The sequence below is a fragment of the Equus caballus genome, chromosome 20 (assembly GCF_041296265.1).
Source record: "Equus caballus isolate H_3958 breed thoroughbred chromosome 20, TB-T2T, whole genome shotgun sequence".
In the NCBI taxonomy this organism is placed as follows: domain Eukaryota; kingdom Metazoa; phylum Chordata; class Mammalia; order Perissodactyla; family Equidae; genus Equus; species Equus caballus.
Window position 1 is genome coordinate 64,597,058 of NC_091703.1, and position 27,159 is coordinate 64,624,216.

A 27,159-nucleotide genomic window follows, 5' to 3' on the forward strand; every position below is an offset into this window, starting at 1 on the left:
GTTTTTTTTTAATGGCTATAACTGTAGCGCCAAGAAAAAGAAAATACTGATGACATTTGAGGGCAAAGTACCGATTAAATGATGTTTTAGAGCTTTCTCATTGGGGTGTTCAGTGGCCACGGTAAGAAGCCACTGTGAATGGTGTCATGAGTAAAGTTCAATAGATTTTAGAGTTAGTGAATGGCCCGGGGTGGGAGGGCCGCGATGCTGATCCTAGCATCTTTAGCTTGCTCAAGAAGGACAAGGATTTAAGGGACAGGGGGTAAGTTGCTAAGAGCTTTATCTTTGTTAGGCTGAATTGAAGGTTCAAAAAGAAATAAATTTAAAGATGTTTTGTTTTTAATAAAATAGGAAGATGTGTTTCTGAAAATGGGAGAATGGCTAAAGATACGGCAATAAAGCTGTATCAGAACAGAGAGTAAGGAGCACAGAGCTGCCTTTAAGCAGGAATGTGGACATGGCACAAGCAAGGATGTTATGCTTATGTTCCTATATACTTTTTCCCTGAAATCACCAGCCTCTCTTGACCCAGTGGTCACCCCATTTCTTATGTGGGGTAATGTAAGTCCTATCTCTCCGTCCAGATTAGGCTTTCCTGACTTGAGTGTAATTGCAATCATATCACGAATATTTGCATCAGTCTTATGTGGCACATGTGGTTCTCCAAGTCCGTGCAGAGGCTTAGGAGCTTATCAAAAGCATGAAATCAGATGAGTAAGATGGCATCAGTGGACACACTGAGACACACGGAGTTCATGGCAGAGATTGGCAAACTCTGGCGTGTCTGCCAGGTAGCATCCAAACTTTACCCAGTAGCACCTGTTACCCAGAATTCCTCTGAGTACCCGCCAAAAGGACAAGCAAATTCCTTCCTTCTCCTTCCAAACCCCCAGGGTAACCCCTTGCAACACTGTTAAACTGGTGACAGGAAGTTGAATATGTCTGGAATAAAGGTTTAAAATAAGTAGAAGAAGTAAGAGGTCATGAATTAAGTTTTTATTTTCTACCTCAAGTAGATGGCGTGAGGCTAAACTGAAGAGTCCTCTGTGAAGGCACAGGTGGCCGTGTCTGGCATATAACCTCCCTCTCCTTCTTTCTCATGTGCGGGCTGAAGAAATGCTGTTACATTGTTTCAGATCATATATGTTAGGGAAGCTTATGGGACCCCCAAAACTGATACAAAAAAAGTTAAAAGCTACAACAATTTGAGATTAGGTGATAGATCCCTTAGGCGTTAGAGAATTCCGATAGAAAGTTATTAGGACTAAAATTCGGGACTGAAGTCCATATTTTTCTTTAATGTATAGCAAATGGCAGAATATTTTTATTTCCTTTGCTATCAGAGAAATCGGGTAATATTTAAATAATGTGAAGTCATCCATGTTGCTTATGTCAACTGTCATAGCATACATGGCATTGAGAACAATCTTACTCGTTCATTTAATGAAATAATATGAAATTTAATGTGATTAAAAAGACCTAAGCCATTTGTTCAAATATGAATCAAACACAATAGTAGACATTAGGTTCAGAAAAACAGAACAAAACGCACATGAGAAACTCTCCTCTCCTCCAGCTTAGAATCTGAAATAATTTCAAGAATGTAACTTTATTTCCTCTCGGCTTAAAGTGATCCTCTGGAATAGGAAGTCCAGAAAAATAACTGCAGGCGAAACTGCCTTCTGAAAAGATGAAGATTTGGGGTCTGAGCTGCTCAGTAGCTAGAAAGAGAGCCCATTTCAAACAGCACGGTCCCTTCCCGCGAGGTTTCTCTGCATTGCAACGCTGCCAACCCTTGCTCCGTGCTCTTCCCCAGCAATCTCCAAATCTGGCACGGACCTTCTGGGGACGCTTCCAGCTGCCTGCAGAGCGAGGACCCACCCAGAAGCCAGCTCTGGGCTCGCTGCTGCCGAGCGAACCGAACCGCTCTCCCCACAGGGGAGAACAGGAGCGAGACACACCCTGCAAAGCACTTTGAACTCATGTGGCAGACAGGACTCCAGCCACAATAAAAGGCGGACATCTCTTTGAGGAATTTTTGGACCAGTCCCCAGCGGGAGGGAGTCAGGACAACTTGGGTGGTGCCGGTTGGTTGGATAATTTTAGAAAACACCCTTGATTGCTTACTCTTGTCATCTCACCTTATTTTGGAAGATGTTTCTTGCCATTCTTTTTTCATTTCACAGCATGACATCAGACTCCCTTAAAGTCCCCTAAATATTCCAAAGCCATTTACATATCCTCAGACTTTTTAACACTCTCTCTGGCTGTCAATTAAGATGAAAGACCTATGACAGAGCATTATAAAGGGAGGAAATTTTGAAGTCTAGATTTTAACTGTGGAATAATTTATGTTAAATACTGAATTATTCTAGACAGTTTTATTTAAAAATTGTATTTACTGGTCTTACATAAGTTTAAAAAATGATAGTATTGCAAGAACTCAGTTATAATGATTTTAATATCTAAATATAAATTTTAAATTGTTACCTGAAATAAGTGATTTGTTTTCCACAAATAGTAAGTCAGCTTAAAGAGCTTAAATAATAAATATGTGAATCTTCTAACAATTATTTTTCTTCGATCTTAATCACAAGGCAAGAAAGACACCAAGACTGTTCTTGCCCAGCATTGTAAATGTCACTGTTGGCACAGAAGATTTTAATTTCAAGATGAGATAGCCAGATCTAGATTGTGTCTTTTGTTTGTTTGTTATATTTCATGCTTCTCCTTGTCTGGCATTAGGTCCTTGTAGACTTCCTCTTTTAAAAATTCCAGTTGATCTCCATCAGTCTGATTCACAATGATTCACTGAAGATAGAAGTCTTGCTGCTCACCTGATAGAAATGCCGATTCATTATCAAAACGTTTCCAAACAGGGGCAGATGCGATTTCCAGAGACCGTCTTGCCTGAAACACCCTTTTCCATGACAAGGAATATGCAGTGTGAAGTCCAGTGTCGTTCTCCCCTGACAGTGTTGGACAAATATTTAACGCTAATTCATCTAGATTACCTGAAAGCATTTTTAAGATTTTTTAAAAACTCAGACAGAGCATTTGGAGCTAAGTGGAATTTCTCCTGCAAATCTTCCTGAATTAGGAATAACAGAGGCACTACAAGTGTCAGAGAATCTAACACTTAAAAGATGGCATTTCTGAGACCATTAAAATAACCTTGAATTTACCGGAGAATTTTTGCGCTTTTCTGCTATTTGTTCTGAAAAGCATTGCCTGATTAATGAAGCTGACATCATTCTCCCGTGTAGAAATGCCTTTAATCCACTGTCATATTTGGGGGTTTGATAGTTTAAGGTATCGACTTTGTGTGTGTGTGTTATGAAAAAGAGTTAGATTTCTTTTATATTTCCTTCAAGGGATCAGATAGTGGATTTTTAAGAGAAACTTACAAAAGTTGCTTTTCCATATTTCATTGTCAGACAAAAATATTCTTGACAGCTACACTCTGAAGGTCTGAAAATAGAGAGTGGTTGGCGAGGACCAGTTAAATTAATGTTTGGTGTTACCAAGTGCCACCTTTCATATTTTATATATGCTAGTATTTAGAAATAGATTTGAAAAATATCTTGAAGTGACAAGCTCCTGGAAGGCAACATTTCTAACATATTATTTATCTTCCCTTTATAAATTGTGCTTCTTTAACAATTGTCTTGGGGCACAAACAGAAATTAGCATGTACCTATTTTTCTGACGTTAGTTCTTAGGATGTTTTTCTAAAAACAGGTAGACTTTCTTAGTGGTTTCCCCCAATGCAGCTTTCTGTGAGACAGAAACAGTGATCGTCTGGCAAACACTAGACTCATTACCAATTTTTGATTATTAATATGTCATTTTATGGCCCACAGCTATGACTTCTTAATCTAAAAAGGAGGAGCATGAAAGCATTTGCTTCTGAAGAATCTGACTTGGTGCACGTCGTGTCTTGCCAGGGAGGAGCTGGATGCCTTAGTTCTAAATGTTTCCTCAGTTGTTCAGGAAAAGATGATCAGACTAGCTTTCACTGAGCCTGTACTTTTACTGACGTGTTTGAAGGATGAAATGAGAAATTACCTGGCTTGGTTATATCACGCAACTCCTCATTCTTGTCTTCCAGGAAACCCCAGATTTAGAAATATTAGAATTAGAGAATGGAAGAGAGATCAGAGAGCCCTGAGTCCATCCCCACTCCCTTAATTCACAGCTGTAGGAGTCGCTTCACCGGGATTGGACCCTCAGGTGGAGAAATAGAGGCGGACGGAGGTCTCAGCATTGAGCTGGTTGCCAGTTGCCTGGTGGTGGCTAAAGCCCATGTCACTTTCCAAATCTTGCCATTTTGGAAGGAGGCTGCTGATGACTTGTGAAATGGATGAGAGGAGCCGAGAACAACTGCATAGGCTGTTTTTTTTCTGGCCAACACATATACCGCAAGTGTCTCACAACACAGCAGTAACCAGATATTTTATTCCAGTGCTTTTCAAAGGTGAAGATCTTGTGTTTACCTCGGTCATTGCTACAGTGGTGCTTTGGTAAAGGAGGCAAGAGCTTTGTCTATTAGCCTAGTAAAACAGGTGATAATAAGCAACAAGGGAAATACCAATAATGTGAAGGCAGAAAAACAAAATATTAGTAAAATGACCTTGCCATTGACTGAGATAAGCTACTTGTGACAGTGTCTGTCAACAACTTTTTAGGAGCCCAATGAGCCATAGGAAGTGGATGGGATGTACTGATGCTCAATATGAGCAGAATAACTATAGACAGATTTCTGTGTTTGCTATTTGTCTATTCGTGTTTATTCACTTGTTTAATAAAGGATTTAAGGTTCTTCAGATTTCCTTGTGATATGTTTGTTCTTTACTCGGAATCCAGTTGTGAAGGATATTAAGGAAGTTTGGCTTTGCTAAGTGACCTTTTATTTCTTTTCTTCCAAAGACAATCAACCAGAAACAGAGCCATTTTTTAAAATTTTTGTTTCATTGTGTTTTATTTTTACATCAGGGCACACGGTACTGGAAGGGAGACAAGAAACAGTCTCCCCAATGTTTTGCCTTACACGAGATGTCAAAGGAAAGTCCCAGATCAATCGTAGTTGAACGATCATTGAATCATCTCATCTTTCACAATGTTTAAAGCTGTTATGAAGATTATCCCATACCAAATAGTAAATCCACTCTGAAAGACACACTTATTGTTTGTAACAGTGGAAATAAATCTGCCCTCTGGCGAGAGTTATTGGTGTGGGCCAGGCATAAGCATTTTGATAGCTGAGGAATTCCTGGCACTTCCCTCTATGGATTATGGCAAGTGATAAAATTCCCTGGCCTACAGCAAAGTCCAGGTACACCAGTTTGTGTATTAAGAAGTAAACAAAATGGCTATTAGATCATCAAAACAAGGGTAACCACTTTGTCTGTTGATTGCCAAGATAGACAGTATCTAGTCATTACCAAGAGAGAAGAAAATTAATGTTTGTCATTTTTTTCGCAGGTTCAGGATGCGTTTAGATGTCGATTGAGAAACTGTCAGGACCCAATCAATGCTGATTCTTCAAGTTCTTTCCCTAATGGGCATGCTCAAATTATGGTGAGCTTTTATTTTCCCTTTGGGCTTGGATAAAGTCATGATTTCTCAAGGGTGTAAACAAATATTCTTGTTAGTAAGATAGTATCAACGTTCTGTTTTGGGTGACTTGACTTTAGTTCGTTAGCAGGCTTAGAACTCTGGTACCAGATAACTATTCTGTCAAGATTGCTTTAGGAGTCTGGGATCTGTTAGTGGCCCCCTGGTGTGTTGAGTGTGGGGCTGCTCTGCAACACCCGAGAATGTGCTCATCCTTGCACAGAATTAGCAAGAACAATTTGTCCATGGGATCATGTTTGTTCACAGATCAGAACACTATGGACCTGCACTTCGAGTCTTAAAGCCAGTGGTTCTTAGCCTTGGTTGGACATTAGGATCATCAGAGGAGCCATACTCCAGACTAATGAAATCAGCATCTCTGGGGTAGGACCCAGGCATTGATGGTTCCAATGTGCAGCCTAAGATGAGAACATGGCCCTAAGCGTAGGGGTAGCCAGGCTTCTGGTGAAAGTTCGGTTATTGCACGTGAGCTCTGACTGTCGTTGGGATTAAGGGGTATTTTACATATAACCACTTTGATATATTTTAGAAATAGGATAAGAGTGGAACTATGTCATGAAAATCAGGGCTTAAATAGAGATTCTTTCTACAATATATTTTATTTATTATTTTTGGATTAGGCAACATAAAAACAGTCTAAAGGATATATTAGTAATTAAGACCTGAAAGGAATAATTAACTCTTTATTCAAAACAAATAGATAAATACCAATATCTTGAATTCAAAATATTGATTAAGAGAGGCTAATTTAATTTTACCATTTAAAAAAATAAACTAATTTGTTTAAAATAAAAGTTTGGGGAAAATATGAAGATGGAACTAAACTCTAGCAGGTTCTAGGCCAGATTAGTATTGTTTAATCTTCAATTTTAATTCCTAAACCTGAAAGCCTTTTGTCACGTTTGAGTGAAAATGGATCATTAGAAGAGCCTGGTTTGACAGTGAGGGTTTGACTAAACCATATTATAAGATATTACATTACAAACAATATATTCAAAGTGCAAGCTTGAAAATATAAGCAAAAAAGACACTTATTTATCTTCATAATAATGAGCATGCTAATCTTTTTATTATGGTTTAAGAAATTGCCTTAAAATTCTGTCCTTTTATACATGGTGTTAATCTACTGGCTGAAGATGACAAAGGGGTATTGTATTGCCTTATTAAAATTGTATGCCATTTCCATTAATTTTATTCAACATTTGGTCTCTAGGAAATGCTCTTGAGAACAATTTGATTATTCCTTGAGAAACTTCCTTTGCACAAGACAATACCCTGGCACTGCCTAGTCAGATATCTGTAAACTTCAGGTAGTCTGGTTAGTGAAAGTCACTTGAGGTCTTCATTAAACGATGATTCTATGCCTTATTATTTCTTGTTACAGACAGACTTTGAAAAGGATGTAGATATTGCTTGTCGATCAGGTAAGAATATTTGAATTTTGAAACTATAATCATTAGAGATATTAAATCGTTTTTATGGGTTTTGATTTTAAAGAAAATGCCATGGTTTTCCACATCACATATTCATGTAGATGAATAAATAAAATCTTTCAAATGGAAGCATTGTAATAGCTGAATGTGGAGAGAGGGAGGGAATGAGAGAGAGAGAATGAATGAGGAATGAGACAACCTAAAAATGGTTCATTGGGAACACCATGGCAGCCAAAGAGCATTGACTTGAGACCTAAGCCTTCCATCCCACCAATTACTGGTTCCACCGATTACTAGTTGTCAGGTGTAAGGCAGTCAACTTAGCCTCTCTGTGCCTCAGTTTCATCATTTATGGAATATGGGTTGTTGTAAGGATGATATACCATTTGTGTGTGTGTGTGTGTGTGTGTGTGTGTGTGTGTATCACAGCTGCTGTTGTTGTTGTTACACTTTTAGAGGGGACCAGGAGAAACCAGGCGGTACATCCTGCCTTAGAGTCCAGGAGCCGATCGCAGCGTCCCTGATGGTTGTCCTCCAGCCTGTGGCTGAATCTCACCAAAAGCAGATGACTCAAGAGTTTTAAAGGAATCTATATGTTTCATTTTTTGAATAATTCCAGTTGTTGAAAATGTTCCTTTATACTGGGACAAAATAGACCTTATTTCACCTTTTATTCATTGGCTTTAGCGCTGCCTTCTAGAATTAGGGTAGATATCTACTTTATCTAAATATCCAAATATTTGAAAGCAAATATTATTTAGCCCCATTCAAGTCTTTCCTCCAGACTCGACAAACCATGCTTCCTTGTACATTCCTCATAGCATTCTCCCAGGCAGGCATGGTGTGCCATGTAGCCTCCAATTTGTCAATAATTTTAAATTATGATGTCCAAATGTATACAAACTTATCCAGCATTTATTTATCACAGTTGGCTCTTTCCTTATATAAATGCTGTCTACATCTCCATCTGATCTCATAGCCACTGGTACGATACTACAGTCAACTTGTTGTCGTCTAAAATCCCTAACATTTTATAGTATCTGTCAGGGCTCTCCCAGTCTGCGATTATGGAATGGTTCTAGGTTCTTTTCCCTTGAACAAAAATCTGGCCTTTGCATTTATATTTATTTACTATTATCCTACCAGTTTCAGATTAGGATTCTATCCATTTGGAACTGTTTGGCCATTGAAAGTTTGATAAGAATACCTTCTAAGTCTTCACCCAAACTGTCAATAAAGGAGTTAAATGGAATGAGACTGAGTTTGGAACCCTGCTCTGTGCAGAAGGGCCCCCACCCCATGCAGACTCCCTTTAAGTGTAGTTTTAAGATTCAACTCATAACCGTTAAACATCTATGCAGAGTCTGAGATTGCAGAGTTGTCATAATCAGAAGAATATGAGAGAGTAATCTCACATTCTCATTCCTGAATTCAGTCAGAGTATGCCACATCGAGCGTGGTCCTACAGAGCACTACAGTCACTGTCGTGACGTGACAACCCACAGCGGACCTGCAGAGGGCGGGTATTAGGAACCACCCTGTCCTGTTTAATGTCTAACAAATTATTGCTAAGGCACATCTTACTAGTGTTTGTTTCCAAAGCCTACCATTTCCCTCTTTGGAAAATTGGTAAAATATTTTCCCTTGCTCACGCACTTTCCATCATTTCTCAAAGACCACTTGCCATGGTGCCAGGTTCCACCTCTGCGTTCCAAGGTGGAATCTGATTTGTTTGGGTGCAGAAGCCTGAATTTATTTAAAACAATTAGGTGTTCATTTAATTCCCATTTTTTTAATCTTCCGTTTAGCTTCCTTTCAGCCTTGTTTGTTGTGCTCTTTATGGTTCTCCCTGATGGAGAAGCAAAACAGGAGCAGACAGTCTTGTATTTTCTTTAACGGCTGTTGACATTAAACCAGTGCTTGTCAAAGTGTGGTCTCCAGACCGGCTTGTTAGTATCACCTGGAACTGTTAGAGATTCAGACTTTCAGGGCCCACCCCAGACTGCTGTGGGAGGGGGTGCAGTAGTCAGTGTTTGCACACGCCATCCAGGTAATTGTGATGCAGGCTGAAGCTGGAGGTCCACGGTATGACACCGTGCTCCCCAGCCTCTGGTCGCTCCCCTTCAGTATCCATCTTGTTCTCTTTTGTTAAATGACCCATTTTTTCCCAGACTTCACTGCATTCTGGGATTTAGTATTCCTAATACAGGCCAAGAATGTTGTTTTATTAGAAAAAAAATGTTTCATGTTTCTGTTTTCTGGCTGTGCCCTTTAAGCTGAATTCATCAGGAGCTTGCCTCTGATTTTTTTCTAGAGATTTCTGTCCACGTTGAGGTATATTCAATTTTAAAGTCTCATTTCATGGACTTTGAATAATCTTTCTCTAAGTTTGGTTGAAATTCACTTTCCCACAGGGAGGAGTGTATGTCTGATTATGCCAAATATTCAGATGCTTTTTGTTTTGTTTTTGTTTGCATTTCCCCTTTCACAACTTGATTAATTTCTCTCGAAAGTCCCATGACTTCAACGTCACGTTTGTATGTGTAGGTGGTGTGGATTTGTTTGTGTTGGATATTCAAGCTTTGGATATCCATTTTAAGCAAGTCTAAGAGGCAGAGACATCTCTTGTATAGAGTAGATATTACTTCATAAGAAGAATTATCTTTCCCCAAATATTTAAGATATACAAATTTTCAGTAAAGAAGGCTGTATCATTTGACAAAAATGTGCTGAGTATATCTATAAATCACATGACACTTACGCAAAACTAAATGTATCCTACAAATGCAGATTATGAAGTCAACATTCAGTACCAAGATTTTCTTTATAGTTTACGATATACTCATAAAAGTATAAAATTATTTATTTGTCCTTAGTGCAATATGATAGGTTCCCATAACTCGTCTTTGAATTGTGCTGCTATATAAATTTTGGATTAATTTAAGTAAGGATTTAAGTTTTTAAGGATGTAAGTTAAGGATTAAAAATATTCTTCCCTGAATTTGGGGATATTTTTTAGGTTTTTTGTTTAGAATCACTAAATCCATTAATTTAACTTACTTTGTCCCTTAATGTTTTCATCTAAATTGTTCCTGGAAACCATAATTCATTACCTATCTATTATTTTAAAAGGTTTGGAAATAACTTTTTAAAAACTGAATCATTCTACTTTTTTATATAATAGTTAGATACAAAAAGTCACAACCAAATTACGGATTAATGAAAAATATGTAGATGTAGATTTAAGATGATTTTTGGTATCTAAAATAAAGAGACCTAATACATTAATTAAATTCAGTATCTCTGAAGATAAAAGATACTACATGAATGATGCACGTTTTAAAATAATTTTGAAGGCTTCTCTTCTCTGTAATAGGGAAAGACGTTCAGAATCTTCAATTTTTTAACCTGTGTTTAATGCATAATAATTATGATGCTATTTGAAAATTGGATAATAATGGGTAAATTCAACATAGCTGAAATTTTTCGCGAGAAGGCAATAAACCAAGTGTTTTGTAGTTCTCTGTGCCTAGTGGAATTTCACCTGCTGGTCACTCTGCTTTGTAGACAGAGCAGCAGTAGGTGCCCATGTTGACTAACTTGCACTCAGTGCTGTTCTCTGTGCTTTCAAGACCAAAATTACCAAGACTGTTTCTTCAGAATTTCATTCTCTCCTGCCTCAAAACCAACAGTTGTTCACAACTAAGCATGCTTTGAGTCATTCTTTCTCTATCACCCATAAAATATGGCTTTGTTCTCATATAGAGGAAAAAAAAGAAACAACAAATGTATTTCAATGAAGAATTCTAATCTTTCATTGGTTTGTTTGGTTTGGTTTGGTTTATGCTTTCATTTTGTCTCCTCTCTTACTACAAGTTATCAGGCATCTTTAATTTTTCTAAGTCATTATTTTTCAGGCTTAAAATAGAAGGGAGGTTTCAGATGGCCAGACTTTTTTTCTGCTTAACGTCAGTTGGCAATTTTAATACCCCTTCAAGGGCGTTTGAGCATATGGATTGATCTTGAAAGAAAATTCCTTTCTTTTCCTACGTGGAACTGAAGATAATAAACACTTTTGAACCCTGTATCTACCTTGACCATATGGACGTCATAGATAAATGCTCATTAACTCTCAACATGCATAATTTTTGGAGATATTTCTGATGCAGTAGGATGAAACTCTCATTAATTACCTCTTTCAAAAAGTATTTTAATGAAAAGAACTTGTAACATACTTAAGGGGAAAAGCGTTTAAGAAAACATCAACTTTATGTGAATATGTCCATAATTCTTAAAACTCTTTACAGTAAGTTGATGGATAAAACTTCTCTTGTAATATGCCTTTCCCCTGAAAAGGTATGCAGAGTTATTTAAGGATAGGGCATGAGATTTTTGAAAGTCCATTAATCAACTTTCATATATGTTTTAGCTATGGGCTCCGTGAGATCAATGAGAGCATATCAGAATCAATAAAGAGTGATTGAGTAATCTGGACCACGTACAAACAAATAGATATGTAATTTTTCAAAATATTATTTTTTTGTTATTTTAAGGAATTTGTTTAGCAGAGAGACAACAGAATATACAAATGAAAAGTAAAAACGTATTAACTTTCTTTTATGAATTTTTGTATTTTAATTCACAGTTCTTCATAAGGATATTGGTCCTTGCCGAGCAGCAACAATAACAGGAACACTCTCTAGGATTTCTCTGAATGATGATGAAGAAGAAAAGGGAACTAACCCTGAAGGGCTAAGCTATTCAACATTACCTGGAAACGTCATTTCCAAAGTCATCATCCAGCAACCCACAGGTCTGCACATGCCCATGAGTATGAATGAGCTGGGCAATCAATGTTTGAAAAAAGAGAACAGTGAATTGCGAAGAACTGTGTACTTATGTACAGATGACAACTTGAGAGGGGCTGATATGGACATAGTCCATCCTCAAGAAAGAATGATGGAAAGTGACTATATTGTGATGCCCAGAAGTTCTGTAAATACCCAGCCATCAATGAAAGAGGAAAGCAAAATGAATATTGGCATGGAAACCTTGCCACATGAAAGGCTATTGCACTACAAAGTGAACCCTGAATTCAACATGAATCCCCCTGTAATGGACCAGTTCAATATGAACTTAGATCAGCATCTGGCACCCCAGGAGCATATGCAGAATTTGCCCTTTGAGCCTCGCACCGCTGTGAAGAATTTCATGGCCTCTGAGCTGGATGATAATGCAGGACTATCAAGAAGTGAAACCGGATCAACGATATCAATGAGTTCATTAGAGGTAAGCAATAGAATAAACCTTCCCTTGAAATTTGAAATATATATACTAATAGATTGATTCACATGACACTGGATTGAGGGGGAAGAGTCATGCTAGCTTTTGCAGTTATGTGTCATACAAGAATTTTTGGCGGGTTAGGATTAAGATTCTGGACATAGGTTTTTGCAGTAGCACATAAGAATCCCCTTTCTCAAGGTCATGTTTTTAAAAAGGAGCCCTCTATATTTAAAAAGATAATTGTCTTTTTACAATAATAATTCTGTCATAATGGCAACCAAGTGAGCATTCATAAAGAACAAAACAGAAGATGCTCCTGATGTTTCTCAGGTACCAGAGGTTCTTGTGGTGGTTAAAGCAGTTTCTGGATGGCATTACAAACTTAACCCAAGCTCTAGGTTTTCTACGTGAGGGCAGCTGTTAGAAATAACAAAGTCGGAATATTTCTATGGGTTCTACCATTACACTGATTATAAACTCTATTATTACATTATATCAATATCTTTCAGAGTAAATGTTTTCTCTTAGCTTTTACAAAATGATGACCACTAAAATTTTTGGTCTTAAATTGTGAATTCTCAGGAGGGGTGTAAACTGAGCAGGTTAAGAATCAGGACTCTGAGGCTTTTGTAAGAGAGCAAACTCCTCTCAGCTTCTTTTCTACCCATAAATTGAAGGAGAGGGTAGTCAACAGCTATCAATATCATTCATATTGCATCACAAGTAACCAAGCAAGATCTAAGGAGTTTTAATGTCTTATTTTCTATTGACATACATGTTACTATTTTGTATGTCATTTTACTTTGAAATTTTGCTGTAAGCCCACTGCGGATATATTGCATATGTTTAGTATACAATGCAATACTTGTATTCTTTATATGTATTGGTAATTGTTTTAGTATAATAGATTATTTCATAAGACACTATTTAGAGAAAGACACTATAATTGGTTGCATACCCTTTCCATCAGAAGTATGCTAATAATCGTATGTTCTAGTGTCCAGAAGTGCCCGGAGGCATTGTCCCTCTCTTCTCCCCACAAAGTCATGTCTTCCACTAGGTCAAAATGAAGAGAGATCCTGAGAGGTCAGATTACCTTGGTGAGTGCTGTAATTTTGAGATTTTTCCAACTGGATCGAGGAAATTCTAGAACAAAATGGGAATGTTGATGGGATCCACAATAAATTCCTAAATTCTAGATCAATCTTAAACAGAAGAGGGTTTCTGAGGAGAATCATTCCTCAGGACCAAAGGGATAGAGTCAATGAGGCCAAGTTCACTCCAGAGTGGCTGGAGCTCCCTCCACACAAAAGCGTTCCATCCTTCTGAATTAGCAGCATAGCCGTGTTTCTCTTCTTCTAACTTGCACATCCCAGAGATAGCAGGTCCTCCACAGTAGAGACCACATGAGCACAAACTATCTGATGTTTATGCAAAATTGCAAAGGTTTGTAGGACATTCAGTGAATGTACATGTAATAATATAACATGATAAGTTATCATAATTCTGAGGCACTACTGGAAAACTCGTAGTGACTGTATGGAGTCTTCTGAATAGAATGGCTCTTTCAAATGTGCTAAAGTAGTTAGAATGGAATTGCGTTAAAATATTTTGCCTGTTATAAAAATGCTTTATGTACAAAGCCTAGAAACCTTTCTGGGTGTGATACTGCACAGGCTGTGTGTGCTCGAACAATGGACTGCATTTCCAAGTGCTGCTTTGTTCAATTTGCAATTTTTCCAAATCTCCGTATCCTTATTATTAACTATAAGCATCATATATAACTGTCATTCAGCCAAAAGATCTGCATTTAAATGACTGAGAGATCACAAGGCTTACATCTTGAAAAGGAAGAAAATTCAGGATTCAGAATGAAAATTCAGTTCCTCATTTTCATTCTTTAAAAAGAGTTTAATAGTAATTGCTTAGGGTGACCATTTTAGGAGACATCTGAAAGAGAATATATAGATGTGGAAATGAATAATAAAAATTAGCATTTATATAGCATCTTTCATTAGCAGATTCTCAAATCACCTTAAAAACATGAATTAATTAATCTTCACAACACCTCTGTGCAATGGATAAGTTGTTATAATCCTCGAAGTAAAGTCATTTGTTCAAGGTTACAGAGCAAGTGCTTAGCAAAGCTAGGAATAGAATCTTTCTGTCCTGAGCACTAGTGTCTAAAAGAGGCAGTAATGTGCCTGAACATTAGCATGAGAGTAATTTACAGTTGATTTAACCCTTGACAGACACTTGGTCTTATGGTGAATAGAGACATGAAATGGATGAAGTCTAGGTGTATACAACTAGCAGATTTTGAAGATAGGACTGTGGCCCATGAAGATAAAGTCAGTGGCATGGCTTTCTTTCTGAGCAGCATGATGCACTGTCAGGTAGAGCTGTCAGCTCTGGTAGACTGCACCTGCTGGGTCAACCACTGGGGGAGATGATATTCTGACAGCAGACACAACTGGAGCATCTACACAGAGTGGGGGTCAGCAGTAGCCAGGACGTGTCCTGAGTCTTAGAAGACAATGTGAAGATGAAAGTGAGTGAACATGTGGGTGCCATGAGGCTGGAGCTGTAGAACCATTGGAGCCTTCTGCTCTCTGAGTGAGAAGGGAGTTTACAGCCGCTGTGACCAGGCAGCAGAGGATGGCCAGGTGCTCAGGATCCTTCCAAGGATGCAAGCAAAGATGTTCATGTTGGTGCAGGAAGTTGGCTCTGCTCCAGAGAGAGGAGTGGGTGTCCACACAGTGCTCAAAGGGAGTGGGGAGGGAGAAAGCAAAGAAGGTGAAAGCTGTTAGCTTTTCTGTAGCAGAGAATGCAGTTCTCGGGAGGAGGCGAGCAGGCGAGGAAAAGCAAGACTTGAAGGAGAAAAAAAGAAAGCCCAAGAGTGGGTGAGTGGGTGGTAGTATTTATTCAAATAAACAGAAGGCAACAAAGAAAAAGGGAGGTTCCCCGGCCCGGAGGGCAGTGCTGGCAGAAAAGGCTCCAACCTCCAGGGGAGTTTGTTCAGTTCACCCCCAAGTTCTGAGTGTAAAAAGTTTAATAAATGCATGAAGTTTCCTGGCATTAAAGCACACCCAGATTTTCTCCCTGCCTAATCCTACCTTGTTTCTTCCTTTCTGTTATCTCCCATCTTCCAAACTGTATCCATTCCCAGAATGGACTTGTTAAGCAATTCTGAAGATTTTAGATTTCCACAATTATGGAGTAATTGCAGTATTAATCTGATAGAATTTCTCACAATGGCTCCAATCCTAGATGTCCTCAAATTGCTTGGCTTAAGGTTAAGAAGAATGCAATTGGCGTCAGCACTTCAGTCATCCAGTTAGTGAGCAAAATGCGTCACGTGCATGATGTGTATATAAAGCAAAAAAACATAGGCGCTAGGGAGCAAGTGGGGAAAAAGAGGTATCATAGTTCTCAAGCCACTGAGGACTAGGAAATATAGTTCAAATCTTGGATTGTGCTTCTATTTATTTTTTGAAAAATTATAGGTATATCATTGTAGTAAGAGAGCATTTGTTTTGACTCACTGGAACACTGGCATTGATTCAACAGCTTGAGGCTGTTAGATCTAAATAGTAAGCCTTTCCTCTCTGAGAAGTCTTCCCAACTTGTGTGCATGTCCAGGGCCTGTTTGCCACATGATCCACTCGTCACCCTTTTCCCCTGATTACTCAGGGTTCATACAAGTTCCTGCGTCATTGGCTTCTTGCTGGGTGAGAAGATGGGCCCCTCGGAAACACTGGTGAGAGACTGGAGGTTGGGGAGGAGAGGCCCAGGATGTTCCTTCCACTCTTTCTGCTTTGGGCAGCAGCTTGTGTCTCCTTAGCTATAGGTCTGTAGCGCTTCCAGCCTCTGCCACGTGCCTCACACCCTGGGCTGAGGTCACTGTGCCATCTCCCTTGCCATCCAGCCTGGGCTGAGGGGCAGGACAGTCTCTTCTTCTCCTGCTAGTCCCTGAGTCACCTCATGGTCTCTTAACGTGGCTTCTTAGCTCCTCTATCACTTGAATTCCTGTGAAACAATTTGCTCAAATGTAAATACAGTAAGTGGTTTCTGTTCTCCTGACAAATCTTGCCTTAATTTTTCCTATTAATAAAAAAGAAACTTTAATAACCAATCAGAGTTAGATAGTAAATTACAAAATTATTTTTTTCAGAAACAAAGTTTGGCTACTCTAGCCTTTCTAAACATTTAGGTATAAGCTTAACTGTGTTTCTCAAAACATGCTCAGATCAGTCTCTCTCAATTTATAAGTGGGCGGAAAGGGACACCTTTCTAGGTTAAATTTTTATACATCAGTTTTCCTCTGGACATGAATTATAGAGCTCTCAGCATAATGGTTTTTAAAAGTGAAACATTTTAGCGATAATCTCACATCACGGGTGCCTCACTTATCGCTACTGTGAGGATCAAATTAGGTAATGTACGTGAAGACCCTTTGAAAATTGCAAGGAGCACTTCAGACGTAAGGTGGGGTTTTGATCTCATTACCATTATGTCTTGAATATCTGTGAAGAAGCTTGAATTGAATGCTCCAGTAAATGGATATTCAGGATATTAGACAAATGTTATGGCCTCACGTGGGAACATGGAGACTGTCACTCGCAGAAGCCGTTGCAGAGCTGAGCATTGTGCAGGAGCATCATCTTCTCCTGCAGCAGGGGTGAAAGGAAGCCCCGCCCTTCTTTAGTGCTTTGTTCTTGCTCCTGGATTAGGGAATTTTGCCTTTTATGCAGGCATATAAACAAGATCAACTTGAGTAAGGGTCATTTTCAAAATTAGTTATTCTCAGGTTTCATTTCCACAGATATTTTGAATGGATTTGGTATCAAAGCTTTCTCCTTGAGTGGGTTCATTGCTCACTCTGTAATAGAAACTTTTAATGGCAGTCGTGTTGCTGTTTATTAGTCAGTGGAATTTATTCCTTGCTCTGAATCTTCTAGTGTCTTGTCCAGCCTACTTTGCAGTGACACAAACAATGAAGTAGTCCCTTTGAGAAATTAGTCATCGTTCTACGAGACTTAGATATGGAGAGATGCCTCTATGCACATGCTTGCCAAGTATTCCTCTGAATAGCCTCATCCCTTCGTGCATTTTCTTACTCATAAATCATCCTAAGGAATGTTTCCCTTCTATTAATGGTAAGCCTGCATTTTTCTAAACTGTCTTGATTCTCTTGGCTGTCGATTGATCCATTCATAATGATTTCTTTGTGCATTTAGTCCACCTGCTTATCCAAATTCTCCTGGAGTATTCCTGAGAAAAACAATAAAAGAAATAAGTCACATATTTCTGGATTTGTTTGGCTGCCATAGCACAGCTCCTCCTATTATGCATCAATAATTTTGTGAACGTCTACTGGTGTGCAGGCCCTCTGCTAGATGCTGGGATGTGAAAGTGCTCAAGACAGACGTGGATCCTGCCCCTGTGGTGAATAAACCCTGTGGAAGAGAGACCTAATTAACTGTTAACCAATGAATAAAAGACTGTGCTGTGTTGGGGCATAACCATGGAGTGGTAGGGAGAGACATCTTCAGATAACGTGGTCTGGGGAGCCTTCAGAAGTGCTGTGTGGGTGAAAGATGAATTTAAGAAGGAACGTAGCTTGTGAGGAGCTGGAGGGTGAGGGGACATTTCAGGCAAAAGTAACTGCAAGGGCGGAGGTCCTGAGGTAGGAAGAGCTTGGAGTAGTCTCATAGGATGACAAGACCTGTATAGCAAGGAGTGAGCTCCTTAAGATGAAGTTAGAATGGGAAAAAGAGATCAGCTTTTGCAGGACTTTGTAAAACATTGGAAGCAAACAAGGACTGTGAAGCAGAAGCTTGTCATGGTCATTTCTCCATCCATCCATCTATCCCTTTGAGGGTTTCAAAGAGAAAGAATTAGGATCCAATGGTAGTAGGAGAGGAGGTGGAGCAGAAAACTGGAGGTCAGTTAGGCTACTGAAGTAATCCAGACAAAAGATAAGAATGCCTTTGGCTATAGAGATGAAAGTGGAGGAGAAGAGTGGCAGATGAAGATGGATTTTGTAGGTAGAACAGATAGCACTATGCTGGTGGGTTTGACATGCAGGATGAGAGACAAGAAGGAGTGAAGGGTGGCTTCTCAGTCTCTGGCTTGACCAACTAGACATCCAACATTTTCTGTGATGGGAAAAACATGAAGGAGAAAAGCACTTTTGGAACTTAAATAATGATATTTAAAACCATGGGAATGAATTATTTCATCAAGGAGAGAATATGAGAAACGAGAACTCAGGAACTCAATATTTACAAGGCAAGGAGACAACAAACAATCAGCAAAGGACACCTGATAAAGAGCTACAAGAAAGAAGAGAGGGAAAAAAAGAAAAGCTGAGAGATGAGGAGTGTTTTAATGAGAAAGTGATTAACTTTCAAAAGCTTCCGAGAGACCAGTAAGATGAGGATAGAAAATTGACCTTGGAAAGTGACCAGATAGAGCTCATCAGAGACCTTGACAGGAAGAATTTCAGTGGAATGTTGAGGACAGAATACAAGTTGGGGCATTGTATTAAGTGGGAAATTAAGAAAAGGAATGAGCATAGGAGAAACATCACTTACTGTGACAAAAAGGATGATTTGTATGAAGTTATTTGGGAAGTTGGGGATATGTAGAGAGAGGAATTTATATCTTCATAAATTATTTCAACACCATCCTGGCTTGTTTTAAATTTATATGTAGCATTTCTTCAATTGGCAGCTTATCAGAAAAACTGGGTCTCCTTTCTTAGTTGATTCTTGTTTTTTAAATATGTAACCATTATTTCTAATACTTTCATACCTTACAATACATTCCAGAGAGCTCAGAGGGACATTTGAATAGACACGTAAGTCACAGTTTCTACAAACATCAATGCTTTGAGAGACTTTTCAACATACTGCATGTATACCAAGGGTGAAAACAGATGGAGAGATGATGAGAGTTTTAGTGAGGAAGAATTCATGGAATTTAATGTTCTGGTTCTTCCATTACCCCACAGATTTCCCAGTGCCTGGTACTTCTTTAAGATAGAGTAGATTTGCAGTGGGAGACACATCTTGGAGGTGGAGAAGTCTACTGCTGTGTGTTATTATATATTACCATCAGATTTTTCTCTCAAATATGTACCATATTGATACTTTTTTCTCTAAAATATAATTGGTAGGTAAAAGTTAATGTGTTTGACCTGGCTTTATGCTTAGAAAGCATCTCAGTCCCACTGCTGCCAGCCTTGGATTGACTGGGTCCTCTAATGTTATTCTTGCTGAGTTCTAGTAACAATCAGCAAAATATCACAGGTACCTTCGCTGTAAAACATCACCACTTGTACCACTGAGCAGTTACCGAGACAGTGGAGAAAACGCAGGGTCTGGAGTCAGAAGACCTGAATGTGAGCCCCAGCTGATTTGCTTAAAATCCAGGTGAAGTAGGCAAGTTATTTTAACTGCTCTCCTCCTCAGTTTTCCTCATTCATAAAATGAGGGTAATAAATAATACTTTCCTGGCCATCCCACAGGACAATTAGTGTGTTCAAATGTGATAGCACTTTATAAACTATAAAAGGTTGGAACACTTGGTCAGTATTGTGGGGATATGAATAATAGTACACCAAATTTTTTCCTCCCTTGGACTTTAAAAATCTACCACATTTTCCCCCACTCTCTGATTTTTACGTCTTCAATGCTTTATTTCCCAGCTCCCCTCCCCATCCACCCCGAACTCTCTTGAGGCTCTTTTGATTGAAATCTGCTTCATCTGGTCATTTCTCAGTTGGACCCTCCAAGGCTGCTAGTTCTGCTATACCTCTGTTAGAATTTAATTTTAATACAGTTACATAGACGAGAGAGACATTTATTTGTAGGAGCATATCCATTTTCTTTTCCGTATTTCACATCAACATAGGTGGCATCTGCTCTCATAAGAAGAGTCTATCTCTGGTGTTCTTCCAGGTTCCCATCTTTTGGTTTTGCTCCTAAAATCTGGAGCCTTAGTGGCATGTATCCATCATTATTTCAAGTTCTTAGGCAACAGAGCCTTGCACTCAGAAGCAAACAGGGCAACATATGGCTGTTATAACCTTTGGCAACAGAGAAGCCCTCAGTGCATACGACAGAAGGGCCTCCGCCTCTGCCGGCTGACTGAACCTTTTTCATAAGATTTCACTATTTAATTTTCAAATGGAACACAAAGCTCATGACTAATGTTCTATAATAATTGCTTAAAACCAAGTGTTTCTATGCTTGAATTTTGCTCTATTAGGAAAGAATTTTGCTTAATGTACACTTACAAAAATGTCCTGCTGAGTCACAGTGCCAAGAAGGCGAAGCATCCAGGAGCAGAATGGAAACAGTAACACTTAGTCTAGCGTATTGCAAAGTGTGCTGCAGCACGCTGGAGCCCGGTTCTCATACAGCAAGGGTGGCAGGGAGATGGCAAAGCAGGGCCGGGTTAAGTGCCTGCCCACACACTCTCCTCCTTCCAGGATGTCACCAGGACTAAGTGGGCTGGGCTCGGCTGGGCCCCACTAGGCTGTTGCTGGGGACTAGAGCAAAGCTGGATCAACATGCTGAGCTTCCTTCCGTTTCGCAAAGCAATCTTCCCAGCGCTTTCCTTGATTGCATGTGAAGACTGGATTCTCAATCTGGAGGAGCTACACCAAAATCAAACTATTTCAGAACATTTTAACTTTTTTTTAAAACAAAATCTTTCTTTTGGCATACCCCTTCCATCTACTGAAACCTGCTTTGGGGAGCTGGTTACACAGGGAGGTTCTGGTTTCACAGTAACAATTTTAGCTCTAGCTGCAGAAATTTAGTCATATTTTCCAAAAAAAACTGCATTAGTGCTTTGCTGTGTCTCCTAATGTTCAACAGCTATAAGAATCTCGCGCCTATCTTGGATATGATTCCCTGTCAGGTTATTGAACTTAAGACTATAGGTATTGGGAGAGAAGAAGAGGAAGAAGAAGTTTGTCCTGTGTTTCATACCCACTTTTCAAAAAAAAAGCCCCAAATTAAAAAAAAAAACCCTATATTGAAAACTTACTTTGTTCTCTAAAAATTTGGAGGACTCAATACATTTATCAGATCCCTCCTTCTCACACCCAGTCATTCTAACAATCCAACCACCTCTTAGAGCAGATGCTAAGAGTACCTTGCCTCCACTCATATTATCATGGTAATTTTATTTTTGTCTTTGTTCCTGATTTTATCACTGCATATTTATCTGTAAGTAGATTCAGCAACTGTTTACCAGTCAGGGCCGTAGAGGAGCGCTGGGAGATATTTATATCCACATCTACCCTTTAGGGGTGTGCACTACTTGTTGTTTTACTAACTTGGAATAAATACTTCGGTTCCCAAGGACCAGCAATCAGAAGGACTTTCCTGTCATAGAAGAAATTTGTGGGTGAGACTTAGATAGGAATTTGGGGCTTAGACAGAGGGCCAGGTGGAATTGGGTAGAACTGAAGGCTGGAGGTTGGTTAGGGGGAGGTCTGGAGATGGCTAGGTGATTTTTCCTAAGCAGCTTTTGGTCCCTTGTGTCTATAAAGTAGTTTTGTATAGTAGATCTAAAGTCTTCTTCAAGACTGAATTTTTTTGTGTGAATTTTCATAGAAAAATTTTTCCTTACTGAAAAATTAGAATTAAGAGGTCGAGATGAGAAATATGCTGTATTTTTATGTTCTTAGATTTTAAAGGAAGTTCAAAGTAAAAATGGAATAATGTGTATGGAAGGGTTGAAATCGCAAAACTCTTCACATTTTCTTATATGAAGGAAATATTTGTAACACAAAGAAGCAGGATTATTTTATTGAAAATAATGGTTTTCATTTTATTTGAATAACTAAGCATAACTTTATTGGTTTTTCTTCTTTTTAAAAAATACCTAACAGAGAAGAAAATCACGATATTCAGACCTTGACTTTGAGGTAAGTTTCCAAGAATTATTTTTGTAATTTTAATTATTTGAATTCAAGATTGAGATATAATTAAACATAATATTCTGTGCAGCTATGTAGAGGTTCCGCTATTTTTTAATTAAATGGGAAATCAAACATTTTAAATTAAAATCCATGCTGTATAACTAGTTGTAGCAAAAACTTTTAGAGTTCTAATTGCTTTAAATATATGCTAAACTGAGATTTTCCAAACAGGTAAGGAATCCATTTTATAAATGTGAAGATAAATATGCAATTGATGGTGAGGGTTGAACTTTGTCAGTTCAGTTTGTTGGGAGATGGGAATGTCAGCTTCTTGATTTTCATATTTAAAACAATTACATTCGTTTTACTTCAGTGCCTGCCTGTGCAGACCCTGTGAAGATGCTTTGGCTGGTCTGTCTGGGACTTTCCTGCCTTGGGTCCTGATTCCTATTACTTAGGTTCTCTGTGGTACATTCCAGATTCTTTTTTCCAAAAGCAAGTGTTGCTTCAATGTGCTCCTGTGTTTGGTAAATGCCTTTTCACAGACATACAAGATGAAGATGTTCATTTTTCCAATTTACTTTGAATTTATATTGATGCTATGTTATCGATGCTAGAAATTACTGAAATCATACCATTTGAGCAGCTTATGCTAAGCACAAAATTAGTGATGTTGGAGCATCACATAAAATGCACTTATGCATCTTGATAATTGGATATGATTCATAGCCTGCTGACATAATTGGATATAATACATTATAAATTTCTCCTGCATATTTGTACTGTTGTGATGCTTACATAGAACTCAATACTCTTAGCTGATATTCCTAAAATTACAGAAGATTCTCAGAACATGGAAAATCATAATTCAGTCATTTCATTTATGTAGATGAATGTTGCAGCTCGGTAATGTACATCAGGCATCAAAGGTGAGACTTAAGTGTTTTTATTACTGCAATGGGGAACAAACTCCGGCTTTACCCTGAATAGAGTCTAAGGAAAACTGGTCTTTTTCAGTAATATTTCAGTAGTATTTGTACAAGATACAAAATAGTGATAAAGAATTTAGCCTCAATGATTAGGGGGCAAATTTTAGCAGTGATGTGGCTCAATTGTAGCAACCTGGTATGGGATAAATATCTCATTACATCCTAAGTTTTGGGGGTAAAAGTATCAAGACTATAAATTCAAAGAGAAAAATATTTAACAATCTTCACTTTTAGATTCTTTGGTGCCTTTTAGGGGATAGATATTTTAGTGGGTTTTTTTTCTGTTAATTCTTCAGGTAGCCAAAAATAGAGGATCATACTGTATATATATTTTCTGTCCTGAGAGCGATAAGCTGTTATGTTAGTACAAAGGAGGTGGAAGTGGGAATTAACCCACCAGGCATCGGTGACAAAATATTGTAAAACCCAGATCTAAATTAAGCATCAGTGCAACCAACCAAAGTTATGTAATCCCAAGCACTGAAAAGAAGTCTTATCACACTGTGTCATTTGGAGCATTAGAAAACCTGTTCTTTCTAGTATGTTCTCTATGGCAACTGAGAGCAGATTCCTTAAGTTGATACTTCTTCCTATGCTTAGAATTCCAACATATAACATGGAATCATCAAAACATTTGCTGATAATGGGAAGAAGTTGCAACATAACAACCCCGGATATTTTCTTTAGCTCTTTAATTGCTAATTATTGTGTGATTGCTATAGGTGTCAACATTTAGGGGGAAAAGACTTTGAGATGTCATGTTTTCTTTACCAACTATTTGGTACTCCTCCCTTAGTCTATGTGCAACTATGGTTACATGGGAGATATCTCATAAATTGTGTTCAGAAAAATGATTGCCAGATTTCAATGCTGAGGAATTTTAATACAATCTACTTGAACTTGGTGGATGGTCCTTGAGGAAGTGTCCAAGCTGTCCTCTCCCCCTTTAATTCAGGCTGGATAAATTATATTTGTTTATGTCAAGCTTCCCAATAACCCTGCACTCCACCCCACAAGCATTACCACACAATGGCCACATGAGCATTTTGCTACTGATGGACATGCTGCCTCCTGGTCTCCTGAAAGCATCTTGCCTTCAGGCCTCACACGCTCCCCAGAGTCTATACATGATAACAATGTTCTTTCCGCTAGTGTATCCGTAAAACTCTGTGGCTAGTAAGTGTTACACCTGGGACAAGCCCTTTCCTGTGGCCGATCTCCAAGACAAGATTGCATTCCTGGTATACATAGAGCAAAGGGTTGACTGGTCATAAAGTGGCAGAACACAGATTCTTGCTTTCTGGAACATACATGGAACACACGGTGGGGATCATCCTGTGTTCCGTGACAGACCACTTATTGGATTTGTATTCCCAGCTCCAAGAAGGGACCTGGTATATGTTAGGCATTCAATAAATTTTCTTGCAGTGATTGGTATATAGTATGCATTCAATAAATTTTCTTTGAATGAATGATGAAAACTGGATTTTAAAAAATTCAATTTTGCTTTAATAAAAAATTATCAAACACTATATCTGAGTCGGAGCAGAGACCAGTATAGAAAATGAACAACCGGAGGGAACACCTGAGAGATAGCCCCACTGAACTTCAAAGAAACCCATGTCATATGTAACTCAAGGCAGCAGAAATGGCAGGTAGAAATTGTATGAGGAGAAATAGGCGTGGAGGCTGGCTAAGGCGTGGCGTGCTCAAGAAACAGGAAGTCCAAATTCACTGTAACATGGGGTCTGTGGGAGACAAGAACGGACAGAGGAGGTAACTGAGAAACCAGAGAGCAAAGGGCTTGCACCCTAGGGAACAATTTTTACCTAATCTGCTACTAAAGCTGCTAAGGCTTTTTTTGTTGTATTTTGTTTTGTTTGTTTCTTTGTGAGGAAGGACTTGCTCTGATCTGGGCTTTAGAAAGATGAAAATGGCAGTTATGGGAAGGAGAAATGGTAGCAGGGTGAACGAGGAAGCTGAAATACAAATTAAGAAGTGATCTGTCCAGGAAAGAAGAAATAATGGTCCACTTCCCAGAGGCGGTTGGAAAAGAAAGGGGTGCAGACCGTCTGTGGAGTCAGGGTCTGTGGGATTCGATCCTGACAGAACATGGGGTGCAGGACGGATGAGGGAGCCGAAAAACGTGGCTGCAGGTCTGCACCTCAGGCTCTGCTGGTACCGTTAACAGATCCGGAGAAATCGAGGAGACACCCAGTTAGGGCGAGTTGCACTTTAACGCTTTGGGGATTAAGGTGCCTAATATGAAGCTAAATCAGAAATACTAGGCAGGTAGTTTTAACGGTCTGTCTTGGGTTGAGGACAAAGCTCAAGGAATTCTTAGGAATGCAATTACACGCATCCATTCTGAAGCTGTAATAAACATTATTATCCATTCCATATTAAATACTTCTCTGTCCCCATATTTTTAATCTTCTCTTCCAAAAACGTGAGGACAAACTTTGTCACATTCTTCCATGGGAAACTTGTAGCCTTAGAAAGTTCCTTTGATGTTCATAACGAGCCCCACACTCGTTAAACCCAAGCTGTAAACCCAAGCTGCTCAAAGTGGGGAGAGGTGACAGTGGCCAGAGGGCACAGGAAGACACAGATCCGGGATGATCATGGCCTATCTTTCGGGGACTTGAATTTTTATTGCAAGATTTGGGGAAACATAGTCAAGTAAGATAAAATATGCTATATTAATTTTATATCACTGTGAACACAGCTAAGCTATGACACAGAAGATAAAACATATACTAATTTCTGAATAGAAAGCGTGCAATTTCTAAGAAATATCTTGCTCATGCTGGCCCTCCTGCTTTGTCCCGGACCGCCAGAAGTGAGTGTGCTCTGTTAGGCAACCAGCGCATTTGGGAGGAAACGTTTAAGTTCCCCAGTTCTACCCTATAGCCATCTCTTCCAGATTACTCAGTTTAAACTGTTGCAAAATTGTTTATTTGCAGCCAAGTAGACTCTGGAGTGGCAGTAACAAAATGAAAAATATATATACCTCATTCAGTTTTTTCGACACTCTGTATGGCTTCTTTTAAGCTCTGGGTACATGTTTATTCAAATAGAAACATAAATAGCCACTGTAATGTCAGACAGCTCAAGTGGCTACAGGTTCTGTGTTATGGACACATTGGGATCCGCCTTTAAGAGTCAAGTCATCTTTGCAGTGGGCACGGCTTTAACATTCACTTCAGACTCGCACCCAACAGCCCACGCTTTACATGCGGAGCAGTAAAGAAGAAGAACCATAGGTTGATACTAATAAATGTGGACAGCGGCGGGAGAGGTATATAAATTCCTGAGGCTGGGAGAGGCAGTTCAGGCAGAGTGATTTCTAATTCCTGTCAGCACAGAATTTCCAGGCCCCACAATCTAAAGTTTATAGTCGGGAGATTCTCCAACTTTTTCTAACAATTTCTCAGTTACTAAAAGTCCGTGTAAGGTAATGCCTATCTCATGGGGAAGTCAGACTCAAATCTCAGCTCTGTGACCCACACTTCTGAATTTAGAAGAGAAAACCTCCAGTTGGTTTCAAATCTACCTACAGGTCCTTTGTAAGCCACCTGTCTGGAAACTAAGGGAGCACAACAGGGTCAGAAGGGGAGGTAGAGTTCCTGTCTGAGGCCCACAAAATGAGTCTTCCTTCCAACAGGGAGACCTCTTGATGAGGAGCAAAGTCAAGATTTAGGGTGGCCTTCCATGCTGCAGGCACCTTTCCTGGCTCATGGCCCTGTGCCATTTCATTCATTTAATTTATTCTGTACACATTTATGGAGCACCTGCTGAATGCCAAACATTGTGCTGGGTGTCAGGCATCCAAGAAGTGGCCCACAAGATGTTCAGAGACAAGATACCA

The 27,159-nt window shown here is 39.0% G+C and overlaps 1 protein-coding gene across 8 annotated transcripts in view; it reads left to right on the forward strand.

Moving 5' to 3' along the window:
• Positions 1-27,159, forward strand: part of ADGRB3 (adhesion G protein-coupled receptor B3) — a 645,078-nt gene that overhangs the window by 606,111 nt on the left and 11,808 nt on the right. For all 8 annotated transcript variants that reach the window (XM_014734522.3, XM_023625136.2, XM_070244801.1 and 5 more), the window contains 4 exons: positions 5,485-5,580; positions 7,022-7,061; positions 11,716-12,359; positions 22,270-22,305. In XM_014734522.3, coding sequence (XP_014590008.1) covers positions 5,485-5,580; positions 7,022-7,061; positions 11,716-12,359; positions 22,270-22,305 — 816 coding nt within the window. The remainder of the gene's footprint in view (positions 1-5,484; positions 5,581-7,021; positions 7,062-11,715; positions 12,360-22,269; positions 22,306-27,159) is intronic.